The following is a 19,766-nucleotide window of genomic DNA, read 5'->3' on the forward strand; positions in this document are numbered from 1 at the left end:
GCAGGCACCACAGCTGTCGGTCTGAAGTTTAGAGCTTCTATTTTTAAATGAAAACTTAGCGTACTTTCAAATCTTTAAACAATTTGGCCAATTACGACTGAATTACAAACACCCCAAGCACCCACACTGCTCAAGGCAGCTGCAGCCATCACTGAAGAGAATACAAAGCCTCAGCCCTGAAGAGGCTGTTAATAGTAACTTCTCAAATACTAGTCAGAGAAAGGACCAGGAAACAGCGCAAAGCACACTGGGTTAGACATGAGAAGATTCAGCCTCTGGGCTCCCTTGACTTCCTTAACTATATAATCTTTGCTCAATCACTCATTCTCCTGTTTCAATTTCTCCAAAGACGCCTTATTACTCTAACAGGCTGTTTCACAAGGCCAAATACAACAATCTTTCAGCAAGATACAGGAGGAAAATGGATTTAGTCCTGGCCTGAGAGATGCCTACCTCCCCTCACGTTGCCTCCTACCCTTTTTCTTGTCACCTAACTTTTATTTCATCCTCTTAACTGGAAGTGTATGTATTCACAGCAGAAAAATTCAGAAAAAAATGCACAAAGAAGAAAAGCTTCACCCATAAATTCCATACATCAGTTTGGTTGGCCATTATTACTATTTTGATTTTTCAGTCTTTTTTTTTTCTTTCAGTTTTTTCCTGGTTGACAATTAGGCAAGGCAATCAGATAGTATATTGAATATACAAGTTTTATGTAGTAAGTTATTTTGACTTTTAGTACCTCATGAGCATTTTCTCATTTCATTATTTCTATTATCATAATCATTAATGGTTTATGGTATCTTATGGTAGATAACAAAAACGTTTACCTAATGTTAGTTATTAAGTTTTCACTAACACACTGTTTAATATTAATACTGTTGGTGGCACTCATCATATGTAAATATCAGCCATTATCCAAATTTCCTCTCTGGGGCCAGGAAGGCAAAGCATAGGAACCATCTGAGGTCTACAAAACACCCTCCACAGTGTTTCACTGAAGAGTCTGTAGTAATTTACATTTCCATCAATGAAAGTGTCTCCTCAAACTGCCTTGCACACTAACATTACACACACATTCATACCTCTTTTATTTTTTTCTATTGCTGTTACCATTAATTACCTCCACTTTATTAGTATTATATGCCTCTGAAAATCCGAAGCTTAACTTGGGTCTCAGGGGTAACCAAGGTGTGGCAAGACTGTGCTTTGGGGGAAGAATCCCTTTTCCCCCTTCTCCAGCTTACAGCAGGCCTCTGAATTCCCTGGCTTTGGCCCCCACTGCTATCTTCAAAGCCAGCAACTGTGGTTTGAGACCTCCCTGCCCTGCTCCCTGAGCCTTGTGATCACACAGGCCCTACTTGAACAACCCAGGGTACTCTCCCCATTCTCAGGTCAGCGGGTCAGCAAACCGTATTAGGCACTCTTTGTTTAAAAAAAAAAAACCCAACAACAACAAAACCCCCCTGATCTATCCCACTTATGAAGCAAAGAGGGCCACTCGGTTCAGCGTTTGGGGGGCTGACTGCCCAGTGTCATCTTTCAGGCTCTGTATCGAGTGCTGATGTGTGGCTGCACCATCCCATGCAAGCAGCAATGATGGGAACATGCATGGGAGAACAGGCAATAATCTTAACCCATGAGGCAGCGAAGACAGGAAGGCCCGGTCATACGCCTTCTGTAAGAACACTCTTAGATTACAATCCAAGGGTCATGGATGACTAACATATGCCCCAAACAAACTAAGGACCTGCTACGATGCCCTGTCTCCTTAAAACATCGTATTATACAAGGTTACATAAGACAATTTGCATGCATGTATACAATGTACTTAGAGCACCCCCATGATCCGCTCCCCTCCTCTACCCCCTCCCCTGTTTCACTGGTCCCCTTTGCTCTCTAGACACTTGCTTCTGCTCCCATGTCATCTGTACACATATGGCTTTATGTCTCTATAGCGACTAGGACCCACAAATGAGGGAAAACACATGGCATGTGTCTTTCTGAGACTGACTTAATTAGCTTAATATAGTTATATCTATTTTCCTGCAAACAACTTCACTCCATTTTTCTTTATGTCTGAAAAAAATCAGACTATGTATGTCAACCACATTTTTTGTCCATTCTTCTGCTGAAAGACACCTGGGTGTATCCATAACTCAGCTCTTGTGAATGGGACTGCGGCGAACACGGATGTGCCTGTATCTCTACCAGGTGTCAACTCTGAGTCCTTCGGGTAAACACTGACAGGTGATATAGCTAGGTCACGTGGTAGTTCTATTTTCAGATTTCTGAGAAACTTCCATACTGATTCCCAAAGTGGCTGGACTAGTTTTTACTCCCACCAGCGGCGGGTAGAGTTCCCTCCGCCTGCATCTAGGGCAGAACTTGCTGTAGCTTCTATTCTGAGGTGAGATGGAAAGTCAATGCAGTTTTAAATTTGTATCTGATGGCTAGTGAGAGTGAACATTTTTTTCCACGTTTCCTGATTATTGAGAACTGTCCGCTCATTTCACTAACTCACTAATTGCCTGGGTTGTTTGTGTGTTTGTTTGCTGGCATTTGGTGTTATCATATATTCAGCTAGCGTTACACTTGTCCTTCTGCACGCTCTCCTCACTTGATCATTTCTTTTGCTGTACGGAAGCTCTTCAGTTACAAGAAATCCCATTTAATTGTTGGCTGTATTTTCTAAGCAGCTGTAGTCTTACACAAAGTCCTGCCCACGCTGCTTTCTTGAAACATTGTGTACTCTTTCCTCCATCAGAGTTTCAGGCCTTCCATTGGCTCCACCTCCTGTCAATACAGTCTCAATACACAGTCACAGTGGACCTTCAGGATACGCCCAGCCCACATCCGCCACAGCACAGGCATCATTTCATTTCAACCGTAGTACTCTTCATGTATAACACAATAATCACGGCTCTGCCCACTGCCCTTGTGAAGTCAAAAGTCTGCTTTATATTCCATTTCTTTTTGGTACTGTTGCTCTTTCTCTTGGTATGTGACAATTGTTTTCAGGTGGATACATGTGTGCAGTGTACATGGCAGGAGGCACTCTGTGGATGCGGGTGTGGATGCGTGCACACGTGTGCACAGATGGGGAGGCCAGAGGTCTGTGTCAGGTGTCTTCTCTGATTGCTTTCCACCGTATCTTTGGAGGCCTGGCCTCTCAGTGAACTCGGTGTTTGCTGACTGGCTACAATGGCTGGCCACCCGGCTCCAGAGATCTGCCTGCCTCCACTCCCCACCCAGAACTAGTGGTACAGGTGCACCCTGACCACAGCTGGCTTTGTGGTGTGGGCTGGCTGCTGAGATCTGAACTCGGGCACCAGCTTGTACAACACTCACCGAGGCCAACTCCTAGCCTGCTAATCTATTTTTGAAGCACAACAGTTAATACTTTATAAACAGTCACACCTATCCATTTATCTCTTTATGATTTTCCTTGGTAAAGCACCCTCATGCAGTTCAGGCATAAACGGCCCCACATACTGTTTTGCTATTAAATAGCTAACTACTTCATCTGAATTTGTTTTGATTCACGGTATGAGGTGAGAATACAAAATGATCTCTTCCTCCCAAGAAGGACCAGACACTGAACTATCCACCCATGAGCAGGGTAAGACACGGTCTTCACTTACAAGCCCCACTGATGCTCACTGTATCCAAGTCCGGGCTAATGACTTTATACTGGAAGGATTGCAAGGTCATGTCCCTACAGACAAAACTGCCCTCCTGGGTGTCCCTCCCACTGTGAGTGATGGCAGTACAGATGACCCTGTGGGCATATGACTTGCCTGGGGGAACTTATTCCAAGGTGACCTGTAGAACAGAACTGCCCTGTGCCCCAGCCCACCTGCCTGTCTATCCTGGACCATCAAACAAGCAGCATTATGCTGTTTGAGCAGTATGTTCTGGGATCTGCTTGCTTCAGTAGGTCAACCCACTCCCTGACTGAGAAATTAGTCAAGAACTGTACCCTCAAAGGCATGCCGTGCGTGGCACTGCCCTAGGGCTCCTGTAGGCTGGGAGGGCTGGTCACCTGTAAACTTACAGTAAAGCTGTTACTTCAAATGACTGGAACTAGGTGGGAAAAGCCGTAACATGGCTCTGGGTTCCTTGCTTCTTGCTGATTACTGTGGTTTGGATCTGGATTGTGCCCACAAATCCCCGTTGACAGGCTTGGATGCCAACCTATGGTAAACGTTTTGGGAGGTGGGACCTCACAGAAGGAAGCTGGTCACTTCCTACCTTGTGGTGCACAGTTTCCTTTGACCTGAGGCATTGTCTTATACCACAGGCCCAAGAACAACAAAGCCAGCCGACCTTGGAGTAAAACCTGTGAAGCCATAAGCCAAAATAAACGACACCTCTATTTAAGTTGGCTTTTTTTTTTTTAAATTTTGCTTTTTTTGAGACAGAGTTTCTCTGTGTAGCCTTGGCTATCCTAGAACTCATTTTGTAGACCAGGCTGGCCTTGAACTCAGAAATCATCCTGCCTCTGCCTCCTGAGTGCTGGGATCAAAGACACAGCCACCATACCAGGTTTTAGGTATTTTATCACAGTGGTAACCCAAACAGACACTGATTTCAGGATTTCATTTGTGAGTAATACAAAGTCAGGAATGTGCTAGCTGGTTTGCAAGCATTAATGTAAGGGACAAAAGCCTGCTAGAGATTCTTTCCACTCAGGAAACCTTAACTTAATGACTATCCTGGAACTGAAGTCTGAGACGGCTCCTCAGTTATAAAGGAAATTTATAAGGAGGCAGGAAACAGGAAGTCCTTCAAGCCTGTCTACGTGTACAGATCAGGTGAAGAATAGCATTTTCCTATTCAGGCCGATCTTTTTAGGATAGTATCAAGACGGTCATCATCAAATTGGGGGAGTACGGGCTAGAGGGATGGCTCACTATTTCCATTTCCATGGACATTTTTCCCATTTTTTCTTTTATTTTTGAGATTATAATATAATGACGTCATTTCTTCCTGCCTTTTCCTCCCTTCAAACCCTTGACTTTTTTTTGTTTTTTTCAATGCTGTGAAGGCGAATCTAGGTTGTCAGCTTGGCCCACCTGGGAAGAGGGAATGTCAGTTGAGGAACTGCTTCCATCCAAGTGGCCGGTGGGCATGTCTGCGGGACATTTCCTTGATGGCTAACTGATGCAGGAGAGAGGGTGGCTCATCCACTGTGGTGACGCCGTCCCTGATGATGCCACCCCTGGACAGGTGGTCTGAGCTGCAGAGGAAAGGCAGTGAAGCAGGCCAGGAAGCACAGCTCCTCCACGGTCTCCGCTTCAGTTTCTGCCTCAAGCCCCGCTCTGACTTGTCCCAGCGCCGGAGCTGAAAGAAGAAATAGCCTTTCCGCTCCTACATTGCTTTTGGTCAGTGTTTTATCAAGAGGAAACTAGGACAAAGTTTATATAACTTACAAACTATCTAAAACATTTCCAACATACATTCGCCCATTTTGCGTTTTTTGTTTTTTGGGGTTTTTTTGTTTTTGGTTTTTTTTTGGTTTTTCGAGACAGGGTTTCCCTGTGTAGTTTTGGTGCCTGTCCTGGATCTCGCTCTGTAGACCAGGCTAGCCTCAAAGTCACAGAGATCCGCCTGGCTCTGCCTTCTGAGTGCTGCTGGGATTAAAGGTGTGCGCTGCCACTACCCGGCTCCCATTTTGCATTTTGTGATTTATTTTGAAGCATAAAATTCAAGATGTTGATGTCAAAATATTAACTTAGCCATCCCCCTAACCCTAATCACAAGTGTTTGTTTGAAAGCCTTTGTGATTGCTTTACTGAGTTTATGCTCAGGAAAACAAACAAGTCTTTGGAAACAAGATTTACTTTGCTTTCTTTTGTCTCATTTGAAATACCAATTTTCAAACCTGTCAGGGATGAACTTTGATGCATGCTGCAGAATAAGGACCCTGCTTTATTTCTAATAATAACAATTTTATGAACAGATACTCTCTACTTGGAAGGATTCAACAAGCCCCACTGACTCCCATTTTCAGTATGATATTACCACCAACAGCTTTTAGCCTATTTTGTTCCTATAACTACTTTGTTGTGGGTAAAATTAATTGTTTCTTTTGGTATTAAGAGGAAAAATATTCAAGACAAACTCTCATTTTGAAGGGAAAAAGAAACAGGCATTTTTCAACAGCCCTTGCAACACTTTGAAAAATGTGTCTTCTTCGTGGAGCAGAATGTGGCTCTAGTAGTAGAGTTCTTGCCTAGCAGGCAAGTTGGGGATGAATCCCTAGAACTACAGAAGCTGGGTGTGGTGGTGCACATGGGAGGTGAAGTCAGGAGAAGTTCAAGGTCATCCTCAGCAACACAGGGAACAGGAGGCCAGCCTGGCTACACTATGAGACCCTTCCCAACCCCCCAGCACTCCCCCTCCAAAGAGTCAGAGAAAAACGTTTATTTATTTTGTGTGTTGGGTGTAAGTGTGGGCACATGTGCCATGGCATGTATATGGAGATCAGAGGACAACCTGCTGTATTTGGTTCTGTCCTTCCACCATGTGGGTCCCAGGGATTGAATTCAAGCCGTCAATTGTGGCAGCAAGTGCCTTGACCTGCTCAGCCATCATGTTGGCCCTGAAATACTCTTAGTGACCCAACTTAAGCTACTCTGAAAATCTCACCCACATGCATGATGTGCTCCTACAGGGGAGAGAGAGGAGAAAATGGGTGATCAGTTATGCACTGGCTTTTTAGAGTTCTGACCTGGGCGATGGGACTCGAGGATGTGCTTGACGTTTCTTTTAATCAAAATATGTGTTTTATATATTTTTGGAGGGGGGGGATTAGAGACAGGGTTTCTCTGTGTAACCCTGGCTGTCCTGGAACTGGCTCTGTAGCCCAGGCTGGCCTTGAACTCCTGAGTGCTGAGATTTAAAGTGTACACCACCATGCCTGGCTGTGTTTTATATAGTTATCTGTATATGTATGATATGTTGAACGAGAGCAAAATTAATATTCCTGTGTGATACTGGGGGCCTGGGAACGATGGGAAATCAACAAATCACAATGACAACAAGAGGGGAAAAGGACACATATCGCCAAAGCTCTAATTTCACACCTTTCTTCTCTCTATCGAAGACTCACCTTGCGGCCCCTCCTATCACCAGTTCTGAATCTCAGCACCATGCAGAAATACTCAAAAATGTGGCCCTAGAGCTTTAAGAATCAAATGGGGCAACTACAATTATTAACAGAGTCTAACTCATTGAGGTTTATTTTTGTTTTATGGGTGTTTTGCCTGCATGTATGTATGTGTACTCTTTGTGCCTGGTGCCCAAGTGGCCCAGGAGGGGGTGTCAGATCCCTGAGAACTGGAGTCACAGAAGGTTCTACACAGCTATGTGGGTGCTGGGAACTGAACCCAGGTCCTTTGCAAGAGCAGCATGTGCTCCTAATTGCTGAGTTATCCCATCAGGCCCTAGTATCTCAACAGTAATCTGCCTAAAAGGCATTTATGTGATTATATTGCAGAACAGATTAGTGAAATGCAATTTACTTAACTGATTGTAATGTAAAGTGAAGGTACTCTGCACCTAGGCAGGTAGTTCATGAGCCTAAATATAATGAGATTACCTAACAGACCTTGTTTAAATTGATAGCACCGGGGTGGGGACCAAGGATCTAGAATATTAGTAAACAGGTAGTTTCTAGAATTTATTTTTAAAGACACTAATTAGGGAAACCTTAATTTTACACATTTTATAGAAAAGAATCTTATTTCTTAAATGTTCATATTGCTCATTTTTTTATCAAATGATTCATATTTCTACACTGGGAAAATTTACATATAACCCCCCCCCATTATTCATAGTCCAGACGCACAAAATATGGTGCTTGATCAACAGGGGTAAGTGGGAATAAAAGGTCCAAAAACACCCCTTACTATGACCCTGTACAAGGCAGATTAATTAGAACATGACCTGAGAGAATGCGATGTTTCTAGTCCAAAGACAAATTACCTTGGGCCGCCTTTAGGCCCCTTAATTGCCCTGTTTTGTATGTGACCTAATAGCTTTGTGACCATTAGGTAAATCCCCAGGAATGTACAGACTACTAGTTCCCACCAACCAAAAGGCTAAGAATGCTGTCCTAGGGCACCTGAGGCCCACAGTGAGATTTCTGTGAACTACCTACCAGATGTCTCCATTGATGTATTTGAAAAGTGTCTTGATTGACCATTTCTCTGTTCTGCACACAGAATTTGTGGTAACCTGAATCTACAGGTTCATACTGGCTCCAGGAAAAGTTCTCTCTTATCCTCTTTGAGGTAAGAGTTGGTTTTTCCACTGACATTTAGTAAACACTTCAGTTTCACTTAGTCAAAAAGGTAATGCACATACACTGCCCTGGATTTTTGTTTTTCTTTGTCAACTTGACACAAGCTAGAGTCATTTAGGAGGAAGAACCTCAGTTTTAGATCAAATGCCTCTATCAGATTGCCTACAAACAAGTCTGTGGGCCCTTTTCTTGATTAATGTGGGAGGTCCCAGCCCACGGGAGTTGGTGCCATGCCTGGGCAGATGGTCCTGGATGTTGTAAGAAACCAGACTGAGCAGGCCATGGGGAGCAAGCCAGTAAGCAGTCTTCCTCTGTGGCCTCTGCAGCAGCTCCTGCTCCAGGTTCCTGCCTAGAGTTCCTGCCCTGATTTCCCTCAGTAATGGACTGTAAATTGTAACATGAAATCAGCCCTCTCCTCCCCAAGCTGCTTTGGGTCATTGTGTTTATCACAGCAATAGAAAGCACCCTAAGAGATATGCACATGTGGCAGAATATTCCCAATAGTAGGAAAGAACATAAAACAGGACCTGGATGTTTTCTTCCCTCCAGACCTACAGTGTCTCCGCTCCCTCCCCAGAGACATCGGCAGCAATGGCTTCTTCTAGGAACAGTCCTCGCCAAAGCTGTCATATACACCTCTGCCGTGGTTTTCCAAGTAGAAGCATACTAAACATACTTTTCTAAAGCAGACTTCTTTGCTCAGAAGCACATTTTACCGACAGTCCACATCAGCACCTGCAAAACTGTTACCCTTTCCACAGCTGCAAACAATCCCACAATCAACCGCACGGCGCTTTGTGGCTGGCAACTGGGTGAGTCCAATCTTCTGCTGTCACAAGCAAAGCTGCACACACGGTGGGCCCTGTCCCTTGGTACAGCTTTGCACGTGGGCTAATTTTCTATAAATGCACATGGTAAAGGCCAGATATGGTGCCGAAATGCCCTGCAAATGGGACATCCCAAACTGCTCCAACACCAGCAATGCCAGATAGAGAGGCAATTACTTTCTAACTCTCGTTTATTTAACCATGACGGAAAGCTGGCTTCTTCCTCTCAGTTTTGTTATTTGCATTTTAATTTCTATTATCGCCTGTCATATCCATTACCCACTTCCTACTGGGTTGCTACTTATTTGCGGACTTGAAATAATCACTTTCAACTAAAGAAACGGCCCATTTGTCTTATTTGTTGATTTTCCTACTTTTTAACGTCTCTTTTGACTTCGTTTTACAGTGGCTAATCATGAAGACATTCTAAAGTTTTATGTAGTCAAATCCCTTTCTTTGTGCTTTTTAGGATTTGTGTCTTAGTTGGCAGGGCTTTCTCATTCTCAGCTTCTCTGAAACAACCATTTCCTAACACCTTTGTGGCTTTGTTTTTATGTTTAGGTCCTTAATCCAACAGAAATCATAAAGCAGGAAGGCAAGAGTCTAGGTTTCTTCTCATTGTTTTTAGATAGTTATGTAACTTCTAAAAGCCTTTTCTACTACGGCCATTTGAAAGATAATTTTGCCAGCTGCAAAGCATTTCACGATGGAAACTATTTCTAGAAAAATCTAGGTTTGTCAGAAGCACACTCTCCAACTGTCTGACACATTAGTAAAGGCCATTTGCCGTTTGCATTGATCAGAATGGTTCTGCATGGAGAGGAATAAACACAGCAGGTGTTATGGGAGGGCTGGTACATCTGTGACTGAGGACAGAAGTCACTGACTCCAACTTTCCCCTTAGGACATCTAGATTGTTCCTGGAGCATGCCACATAGTACTTCACACTATGGTAGAATGCCATTCACTGCTGCAGAATATTTACAGCTTCTTTTGGTCATTGTTAGATTTGCTATCAAATCTAAGCTTAGGAGAAATGCTTTATAATTCATTATTTGAGCCCCCCTTTCTATCTGATGATAACAAGAAAAAGTGGCAAAATAGTTTTTCCTGAGTATCAGGAGTATTTTATTTTTCAGATAAAATACTCCTGATAGTCACAGGAGTCAAGATTAAAGAAGTCAGGGTAGCCAGGTGGTGGTGGCACACGCCTTTTATCCCAGCACTTTCGAGTCTACAGAGTGAGTTCCAGGACAGGCTCCAAAGCTACACAGAGAAACCCTGTCTCCAAAAACCAAAAAAAAAAAAAAAAAAAAAAAAAAAAAAAGTCAGGTCATTTCAACAGGCTGAGTCTGAACTCAAAAAGCTCCATGTGAGACAGGCCCACAATACACAGATTGCCAAATTCTTGTTTCAGTGATGTTTAAATACATACTGTATGTCTTTATTCCTTCCACGATGTCATATAAGCTGAAAAGTAGCAATCTAGCACATTATCAGATAAAAATATAGGCTCTAATTATACATTTTCATTTTGACAGCTGCATTGTGTACTGTGAATACTGCTTGAAAATACAGTATGGACACAAAGTATCTTATTCCTGGGGAAAACTTTTCTTTACAGATGAATGCAAAACTGAAAATTAAATTTATACTATCTTTTTAGGAAAGTTTCAATCTCTCTGAGCTGTTTCTCCTACCTGTCCATCCAACTTTTATTCACATTTCTTTTCTTTTTTTTTTTTTTTTTTTTTTTTTTGTGTGTGTGTGCATTGGTGTTTTGCCTGCATGAATGCTTGTGTGAGGGTGTCAGGTCCCCTAGAACTGAAGTTACAATTTTAAGCTCCCACATGGGTGCTGGGAATTGAACCCAGGTCCTCTGGAAGAACAGCCAGTGCTCTTAACCGCTGAGCCATCTCTCCAGCCCAGCTATTCACACTTCTTTTCTATTCTCTTTTGTTCCACTTTCTCTGCCAAAATGCAGACCCAACTCTATTTCTTGAATCCTAACTGGGAAGGATGAGGAGGGTGGGATGTAACAGCATAGGTGGTCCACGGCAGGATAAAAGCCAGAGGCTGCCTGACCTCTTCAGAGTGCCTTGATGATGTTATACTGAAATTGTATTTTAACACTGTGGATGCTTAAAAACAAAACAAACAAACCTGTAATGTTTAAAAAAAATCAAGACCATCTCGAACACAATGAAGACCCAACTCAGGAAGGATGGAAGTGACAGCCTTCCACAGGAGCCCACATGATCTTTTCTGGCTTTCGTATCGTAAGAGAATATATTTTGAAAATCAGAAACTGAACATTTACTTTTAAACTTTAAATTTCTGTTCTAAATGAAAGTCCCCTTGTCACTGAAGCCCACCTTCCCATGTCCCCATCTCGGCTAACAGACTCTAGTGATGTCTCAGACCTGTCCTCACATTTGCTCGCACGCACGGATGCATCCTTCCCATTCCTGCAACCCCTCGAAGCTAAGAGTTATCCTGGATCCCCCTCCTGCCCACACCTGCATTTCCAGCAGCAAGTGCTCCAAAATGTAACAGAATTTCACCACTCTGTCACATCATCATTGCGAACACAACACCCAGCCACCATCCCCCCTGGTTCACTGACTTGTTTCCCCATTTTGCCTGTGACCTCCAGTTTCCCTACACCAATACAGCAGCCTGTAACCAGGACACGCCACAGCTTAAAACCTCCAGTGGTTTCCTAGCTCAGAAAAAGCCCTGAACCCTTACAGGAGCTCACACACTCTTAAAGACTCCAGCCCCACATTCCGGCAGCACCTACTGCTGCTTGGACATTCCCATGCTTCCCCACAATGCCACTCACTTGGTTCTAGCCATCCCTGCCAGGTGCGATCTTCCATCTTCTACCATTTACACTTCTGCACACAACCAAAACTTCTTTATCTCACAGGGTAATTTTATATCTCCTCTTTACCATCTATTTTACTTTATCTGTATGAATGTTTTGCCTGCATGCACATATAAGCACCATGTGCATACCTGTTGGATCCCCTGGAACTGGGGTATACAGATGGTTGTGAGCTGCCATGTGAGTGCTAGGAACGGAACCCAGGTCCTCTACAAAAGCCAACAAGTGCTCTTAACCTCTGGTCCATTTCTCCGGCCCCATTGCCTCTAGTGTGTGTGTGTGTGTGTGTGTGTGTGTGTGTGTGTGTGTGTGTGTCCTGTTATACTTATTTGTGGAATACTATGCTTTCATTTTCTCATGGTTATTACAGTTCCTGGGTAACAAGAAGACTCACTTGTTCTGTTGTATTTTTTTATTTCTGTAACTAGTCCAGCATCTTCCATGTGATAAGAAACTAAGCTAACCATTACATAGAGTATGAAGAATAAATGCTTCCACACCTATGACCCTCTCAGATCACATCACCAGAGACTTACAACCGAGCATAAATAATACACTTGTAAGAAAAGATTAAAATTATGGAAATGTCGTACAGGACTTACCTTTTCTTAAGGGTTAAGTCTGATACAGGTATGCACCTTAGACCAGTTCCCAGAACCACAAGAAGGGACGTCAGCAGCACGGTTACCCGCAAACCTAGGGAGGAGGAGAGCATCCAGGTGAGTCCTGTTTCCTTGATGTGAGCCCAGCATTAGCTGAGATTCTTTATATGTCATCAACCTACTATTACATTCTAACACAATAGCTCTTTTCTAATGCCAACACATGGATGGAAAAATCCACCTGAACACTGAAAAGTAGCTGGCCTTCCCTTGAATAGGAAAACTGGGATGATCACAAAGACAGAGGGGGAGCCTTAACCCTCTAGTTATTCAAGTGAATGTCCAGAAGGCTTCATTCAAGTATAATAATAAAAGCATGGAAAATTATTTTAAAAGATGACTTAAATTTTATATCTCAGGCATGTACACACACACACAAATAAAAATAAAAAATAAATCTTTATATATATATCCAATGTAAAAATTCCAACTTTCAAATTCAAACTGCTAATAAAAACTACATTGTCACTAAAAACTATTCTAAGGTGACAGGTATATTAAGAAAAAAGAAAAAACAATTGGCCAAAACTATGTATTTTATTTTATAGTTGGTACAATAAATTATTGCTTATTCTGGGGCATGGAAAGTCGTCTTTACAACCCTCTGACTATTAATACAAATAACAGTATTCTGATTGTTTTGTGTTATCCAGCTGGTTTTCAACTTCTAAAATGATGCTCTCAGGACTAGAGAGATGGCCCGCAGGTTAATGACAGAGGACAAAGGTTCAATCCCCATCATCTCCATGGTGGCTCACAACCATCCACAACTCCAGTTCCAGGGGAATCGACACCCTCTGTGAGAAACAGGTCTAATGGCCACGTGCCTGCTTCTCTTCTCTCCCCTCCTCCCTGAGAATGGAAATCCCTCGAAAGAAGCTGTGTCTGGCTGTGAATGAGAAACTCCTGGGAAGAGCCTCCATGTCTGCAGAGACTGATGGACCCACTGGAGCTTCGGAACTCCAGAGAGGCTGGGAGTTAGCAGGTTCCGAGGCACATTACTTTGTCCTGGGCCAGTGTTAGTCTTCTGGGACAGTCATGCCTTTTCCACTCTGTATCTGAACTAAAACCTCGTGATAATAAATAAATTAGAACTTGTTGACTTTGCGGACCACTGGCGTCTACCAATGCTAAAGCTAAGAATGTCATCAGTCAGCATCTACACCTAGAGAACAGTTCCCTCATCTCATGTACCTGCCTCTCTGCGTACCCACCAATGTATTCTAAACTTGCCTTGATTTATGACTTTCTCTGTTCTGTGAAACTATACAAGCTTCATGGAACTGCTTCTACGTTGAAAGTGGACTGTGAGGTTGAATCCTTCCACAGTGAGGAACAGCCAAATGCCCTCCTATGTTAGAGAAAAAAGATACCGCGGCCATCTAGGTGAGCATGCTTGCTAGCCCGGTCTTGGTGATGATGCGCCTTTGTACAAACAGAAATTGCATAGCCAGGTTACTTTTGCTTTGTTCTCATGTTTCTTTGTGTGACTCTGAGAGCGAGACCAAAATTATTCATTTCTAATACCTCTTCTGACCTCTGTAAGGCACTAGGCATGTACAAGGTGTACAAACAGACATACATCTACGCAAAACATTCATGCACATAAGCAAAAATATATTTATATATTAAAATAACATGTTATATAAATTATAGTATGATTTAATGTTAATACAGTGTATATATTAAATGAAGCCATTAAAAAAAATTAAAATCAGAGGCAAGCAAGATGGTATAGAGGTAAGCTCCTTGCTGCCCAAGCCTGAGTTTAATCCCTGGAACTTCTGATGGAAGGAGAGAATGACTCTGGGGAAGTCTCCTGACTTCCACAAAGACCTCGCTTCCCTGCTGTATGGCAGCTCATACCTCCTTGCAAAAAGATTCCATTTGGAAGGTGTCCTTAGCCACCAATCAGAGCAGAGCAATACCGTGGAAGCCAGGTCTTTGGTCATGGTCATGGAGCTACTGACATTCCCTAGTGTCAGGAAACCCTGCCTGGGATTTCAACTATCACTTCCCCCAGCTCTGGGTGCAAGTGCTCTTGGGAGATGCTAAACTACATATGAAGTGGAAAGTTACTAAACAGGATTCCATGAGGTAGTGTCCATGAGGCTCCCCAACCATGCTGGAGTAGGCCTTATGGTGATGCAGGGCCTCGGTGTCACCCAGGACTGTAAGGAAACCTTGCCCCAGCTGTACAAAAGTTCAGAAGTTCTGGGCCGGGCGGTAGTGGCGCACGCCTTTAATCCCAGCACTCGGGAGGCAGAGCCAGGCGGATCTCTGTGAGTTCGAGGCCAGCCTGGTCTCCAAAGCGAGTTCCAGGAAAGGCGCAAAGCTACACAGAGAAACCCTGTCTTGAAAAACCAAAAAAAAAAAAAAAAAAAAGTTCAGAAGTTCATTGGTCACCAGACTGAACTTGGATGAGGTCCTATTTTGTCTGCCTTTGGTGCCCAGGTGGGGTGACTGGACAGTAACTTGTCTCCCCAGGAAAAGTTAACACAATACTCCCATCATACATACTGGACAGTAACATGTCTCCCCAGGAAAGGTTAACACAATACCCCCATCATACATATATACACCGATAATAGTGAAAATTAGAGGAAAAAAATGGAGACAGTATGTAGCTTTGGCTAGCCAAGAATTTGCTATGTCCATAGGTTGGCCTTGAGCTCACAAGATCCACCTGCCACTGTTTCCTGGGTGCTGGGATTAAAAGTGTGTGTTACCATGCCTAACAAGTTAAAAAAAAAATTATTTCATTTAAGTCATGGCTCACGACTTTAGGAAATAATATGGATCAGGTAGTTTTTCCTTTGTATTATTAATGTGATCAGTTATTTTCAAATGTGTGCCAATGACCAGGCACATAAGTGAAGGGCAAAATACATACACACACACACACACACACACACACACACACACACACACACACACACACACATACACACGTACACAATCAAGGTGTCTGAGTTGAGTCAGTTTTAACTGGAGTCACCTGAGAAGGGAGCCTTAACTGAGGGACTGCCCAGAGCGGACTGGTCTGTGAGGCATTGTTTTGATTGTTAACTGATGTAGGAGGGTCCAGCCCACTGTGGTCCAGCCCTCTCCTGGGCAAATGGCCCTGGGCTGTATAAGGAAACATGAGCTAAACAACCTTCCTCCAAGGTTTCTGCTTCAAGTTCCTGTCCTGACTTCCCTTAACAATGGATGACCTGCTACCTGGAATTGTAAGCCAAACAAACCCTCTCCTCCCCTAAGATGCTTTTGGTCATGGTATTTGTCACAGCAACAGAATGAAAGAAAAAAAAACACCAGGTAACCAGAAACACACGTGATAACTCAGTGAGACGTACACTGTGAACACATAATGAAACGGTATAATGAAACTGCGTCTGCCTACGTTTGGAATGCTGTTCTTCTGTTCACAGTGAACTACGATTACCTTCATGGCTGCGGCAGCCACAGCACACGGGTGACTCATACAAGTCAGGGTACAGGGGGCCCTTATTCTTTCAAATATCTCCCAAATCCAACATTTGAAACTATGCCACAGAGAAAACAGAACTAAACAATTAATGAAATGGTTTTTTTTTTTCAGAAAAAAAATTTAGTAGAGGATAAATGGTTAAATATTTGATTTTCAAATTTCTTCTCTGCTTGAAGGAAATTGAAAGTCAACAAAACGATGATTATGCAGAACAAACATCGCAGGAAAAATAAATTTAAGATCCAGATCTGGCACATAAATGCCACACTGAGAATACTCTGTGATATGAATGGCGCAAACTTTATAATATTCTTATATAATCTGAATATGATTAATACAATTTGGCAGAAGGAATGCCATAGAGAATCGTGCTTCCTGCTAACAAGTAATGAATACATACTGCTCATTACTGCTTCTACTAACAGAATGCGGGCTTGGAAAAGGCAGGGTAGCTGCAGGAAATAGAGTGTAATTAATGAAAAATACACACACTGCCATAAATACCCTAAAACTGCTCCTGTAAAGTTATTCTGGGCACCCGAAAAGACACCAGAGTTTACATTTTACACTGTACACGAGGCTTATCTTCCTCCCAAGGGTGTTGCTTGTAATTCTAGAGGCAGCAAAGGAGTTGTGAGGCATTGACTGTGCCCTATGGTCAGACAACCCAGCTTTCCACTGCTACTGCCCAAGACTTCTATGCAGCTCTGCTTTCAATCAAATACATGATGTTATAATAGCTTATATAAATGTGAGAATGACGAGGTTGTGAAAGGTGATTATTAAAGCAATTTTGGAACAGATAAACTACAAGCAGGCTTTTTGTTTAATTGTTTCCATGTCTTACTTAATCTACCCCACTCAGACTCTCTATCTTGAATGGAATGCTTTCTGCCTGTCACAAACCTCAACAAGGCAGGACTCTCTAATTCCACTTAATCAGAGAGATATCAACTCATCCCGGAAGAGAGGTAGTAAAGGACTCAGTGAAATCCAATAGAGATAAGTAAAAGTTATACATGAATGGACTTCCAGGGGTCACAGTTTGTGAGGGCAAAAACCACACAAGGAAGAGTATGGTTAGAACACACTTGCAAAGGTAAACAAAATTAAAATTAAAAATAAAATTCTATCAAATATGGCATCTAGATACTTCAGGAAGCTGCTTTCAGTGGATGAGATACGGGGACCCACTGGATACAGGGATGGGATTCTCCACATGTACCACACACCAGGCTATGACACAAGAGTCAGAGATTTTTTTTGTGAAACAGAACTTGACAAACACCTGCAGTGGAAAGTAAATTCAAGGGGCTGGGAAATGGCTCGATGGTTAGGAGCACTGACTACATTTCCAAAGGACCTGGGTTCAAGTCACGGCACCACCTTGTGGCTCACAACCATCTGTAACGCCCTCTTCTGGCCTCTGTGGGAACTGCATATATGTAGCACACAGACATGCATGCTGACAAAACAGCCACACATTAAAAAATAAAATAAAATAAATCTTTTTATAAGTAAATTTAAAGATTTCTAAAATTACACTATAGAAAAATACAAGTATTTAATAAAACAGAAACAAAGAATCCAGGTGAAGTTAATTCAAGAACAGAGCTGCAGAGACAAGGTTCATGTGGTGAGAGCATGCTTGCCCAGGGGCCTCATTTTCCTCAGGTGGGGGGAAGACAGCTGCTGCTCGCTGCCAAGCCTCTCCTGCCCTCACACCAACCAACCAGGGACACGATCTGGATAATGACATTGTGCCTGTTCATCCTGCTTACAGCGGTGACACAGACCCAAACCCACAGGCCATCCTTATCCCACAACGTGTCTATCTTTAATCCAATGTCTCCGAAATCTAACCCCAGAAGCCTTCCCACTGCGCCTTCTGGGGGGCTCAGCACAATCGAGGGGACCCCAACCTTCTCCAGCACTTCTCCAAAGGGTCTCTCCACCTTGCCTCCACAGAGACTCCCCGCTTAGGATGTTGCTTCCACGGCCGCTTCCTAAGCACGCCACGTTTTTCTGTCTTAAAGCTCTCCAGTCTTTTTCTCTCGTGCATTTTAAGATTTTCTGTTATCAGCTGGACAGTGGTGGCGCACGCCTTTAGTCCCAATGCTTGGGAGGCAGAGGCAGGTGGAGCTCTCTGAGTTTGAGGCCGCCTGGTCTACAGACCAGGACAGCCAGAGCTACATAGAGAAACCCTGTCTCAAAAAAACAAAAAACAAAACAAAACAAAAAAAGATCCTCTGTTACCACTGGCCTGGAGCAATATGATTGGATGTTTTGATGTAGTTTTCCTCTGCTTGGATTCCTAGATATATAGGATAGAGAAATCAGACTTGGAAACTTTTCTTCCATTATTTCTTCAAAACATTTTTTCTATCACCTCATTTTATCCCTTCTTTACCCTTTATCCTGCCCACCTTCCTCTGAGATCCCAACCACATGTATACCAGGCCATTTTAAATGGCCTCACAAATCACTGAGCCCCAGTACAGTATTTTTAAAAATCTTAGCCACTAAGTAAACTTTTCAACTTTGCTAGTTTAATGTTGGCCTTTTAATGCTTTCTCTATTTCTCCTTAACACAGTCAAGCTTCCTTCCATCTTAAAGACATATGGGGTACATTTATAAAAGTTTTCCCTCCTGGCTGTCACAGGTGTATGCCATGTACAGGCTTCAGAATCATTTTTTTCTGCCTTCTCTTTTAGGGTGTTTTTTTTCCTCCAGCTTTTGGATGTTTTCTCAGATAAAACTCCTCTCAGAGATCTAGAAATTTCTTTCTCCGAAGCTTCCTCCTCTTTGGGACTGTACCCTAAGAATTCTTTTTGATGGCCTCTATAACTTTTCTTTTTAAATTTTTTTTTTACATTTCTATTGTGTGGATGTGGATACATCTATGGAGGTCAGAGAACAACTTGCAGGAGTTCTTTCACCATGTGGGCTCCAGGGATTCAACTCATGTTGTCAAGCATGGCAGCAAGTACCCTGACCTGCTGAGCCGTCTCACTAGCCTAAGAACATGCGGTTATAACTATCCTGTTGTTTTGATACGGTCTCCTTGAATCCATGTAGGCTAGGAGTCAAATGAGGCAGAGGACAGTCTTGGACTTCTCCTGTTCCCCCCTCCACAGTGGTTGGAATTACAGGCCTGTGTACCGCTGTTCTGATTTATGTGGTGCTGGGGTTAAACCCAGCGCATCTGGCATGATAGGTGGGTACCCCACCAACTGAGCTACACTGCCAACACTGAATTCATAACTGAGTCTTCACCTTAGGAAAAAGGGTGGCTTCTCCATCTGTGCACCGCTGCATGGAAATTCTCCCCATGGAGTAAGTTGAAGCCATTATAAGGATGATTACTGTGCCTAGTCACTCGTCTGAGAGCTATGTTTCATGTACTTCTCTGGTGTTTTATTTTAGTGAAAACCCAGTTCCTGATTTTTCCATCAGGCTCTATTGTGGTGATATATTGTGTAACCCAATTAAAGCTTTCCTGGGGATCAGAGGACAAAGCCAGACACTAAATTAGACATAGAGGTCAGGCAGTGGCGCCACACACGCCTTTAATCCTATCACTCA

The 19,766-nt window shown here is 43.0% G+C and overlaps 1 protein-coding gene across 1 annotated transcript in view; it reads right to left on the minus strand.

The window, feature by feature from the left end:
• The window catches only part of Slc49a4 (solute carrier family 49 member 4), a 76,034-nt gene that overhangs the window by 44,363 nt on the left and 11,905 nt on the right, over positions 1–19,766 (minus strand). The window contains exon 2 of the mRNA XM_052740445.1: positions 12,631–12,724. Coding sequence (XP_052596405.1) covers positions 12,631–12,724 — 94 coding nt within the window. The remainder of the gene's footprint in view (positions 1–12,630; positions 12,725–19,766) is intronic.

Source organism: Peromyscus californicus, unplaced genomic scaffold (assembly GCF_007827085.1).
Source record: "Peromyscus californicus insignis strain IS unplaced genomic scaffold, ASM782708v3 Scaffold_16__1_contigs__length_79575227, whole genome shotgun sequence".
Lineage (NCBI taxonomy): Eukaryota > Metazoa > Chordata > Mammalia > Rodentia > Cricetidae > Peromyscus > Peromyscus californicus.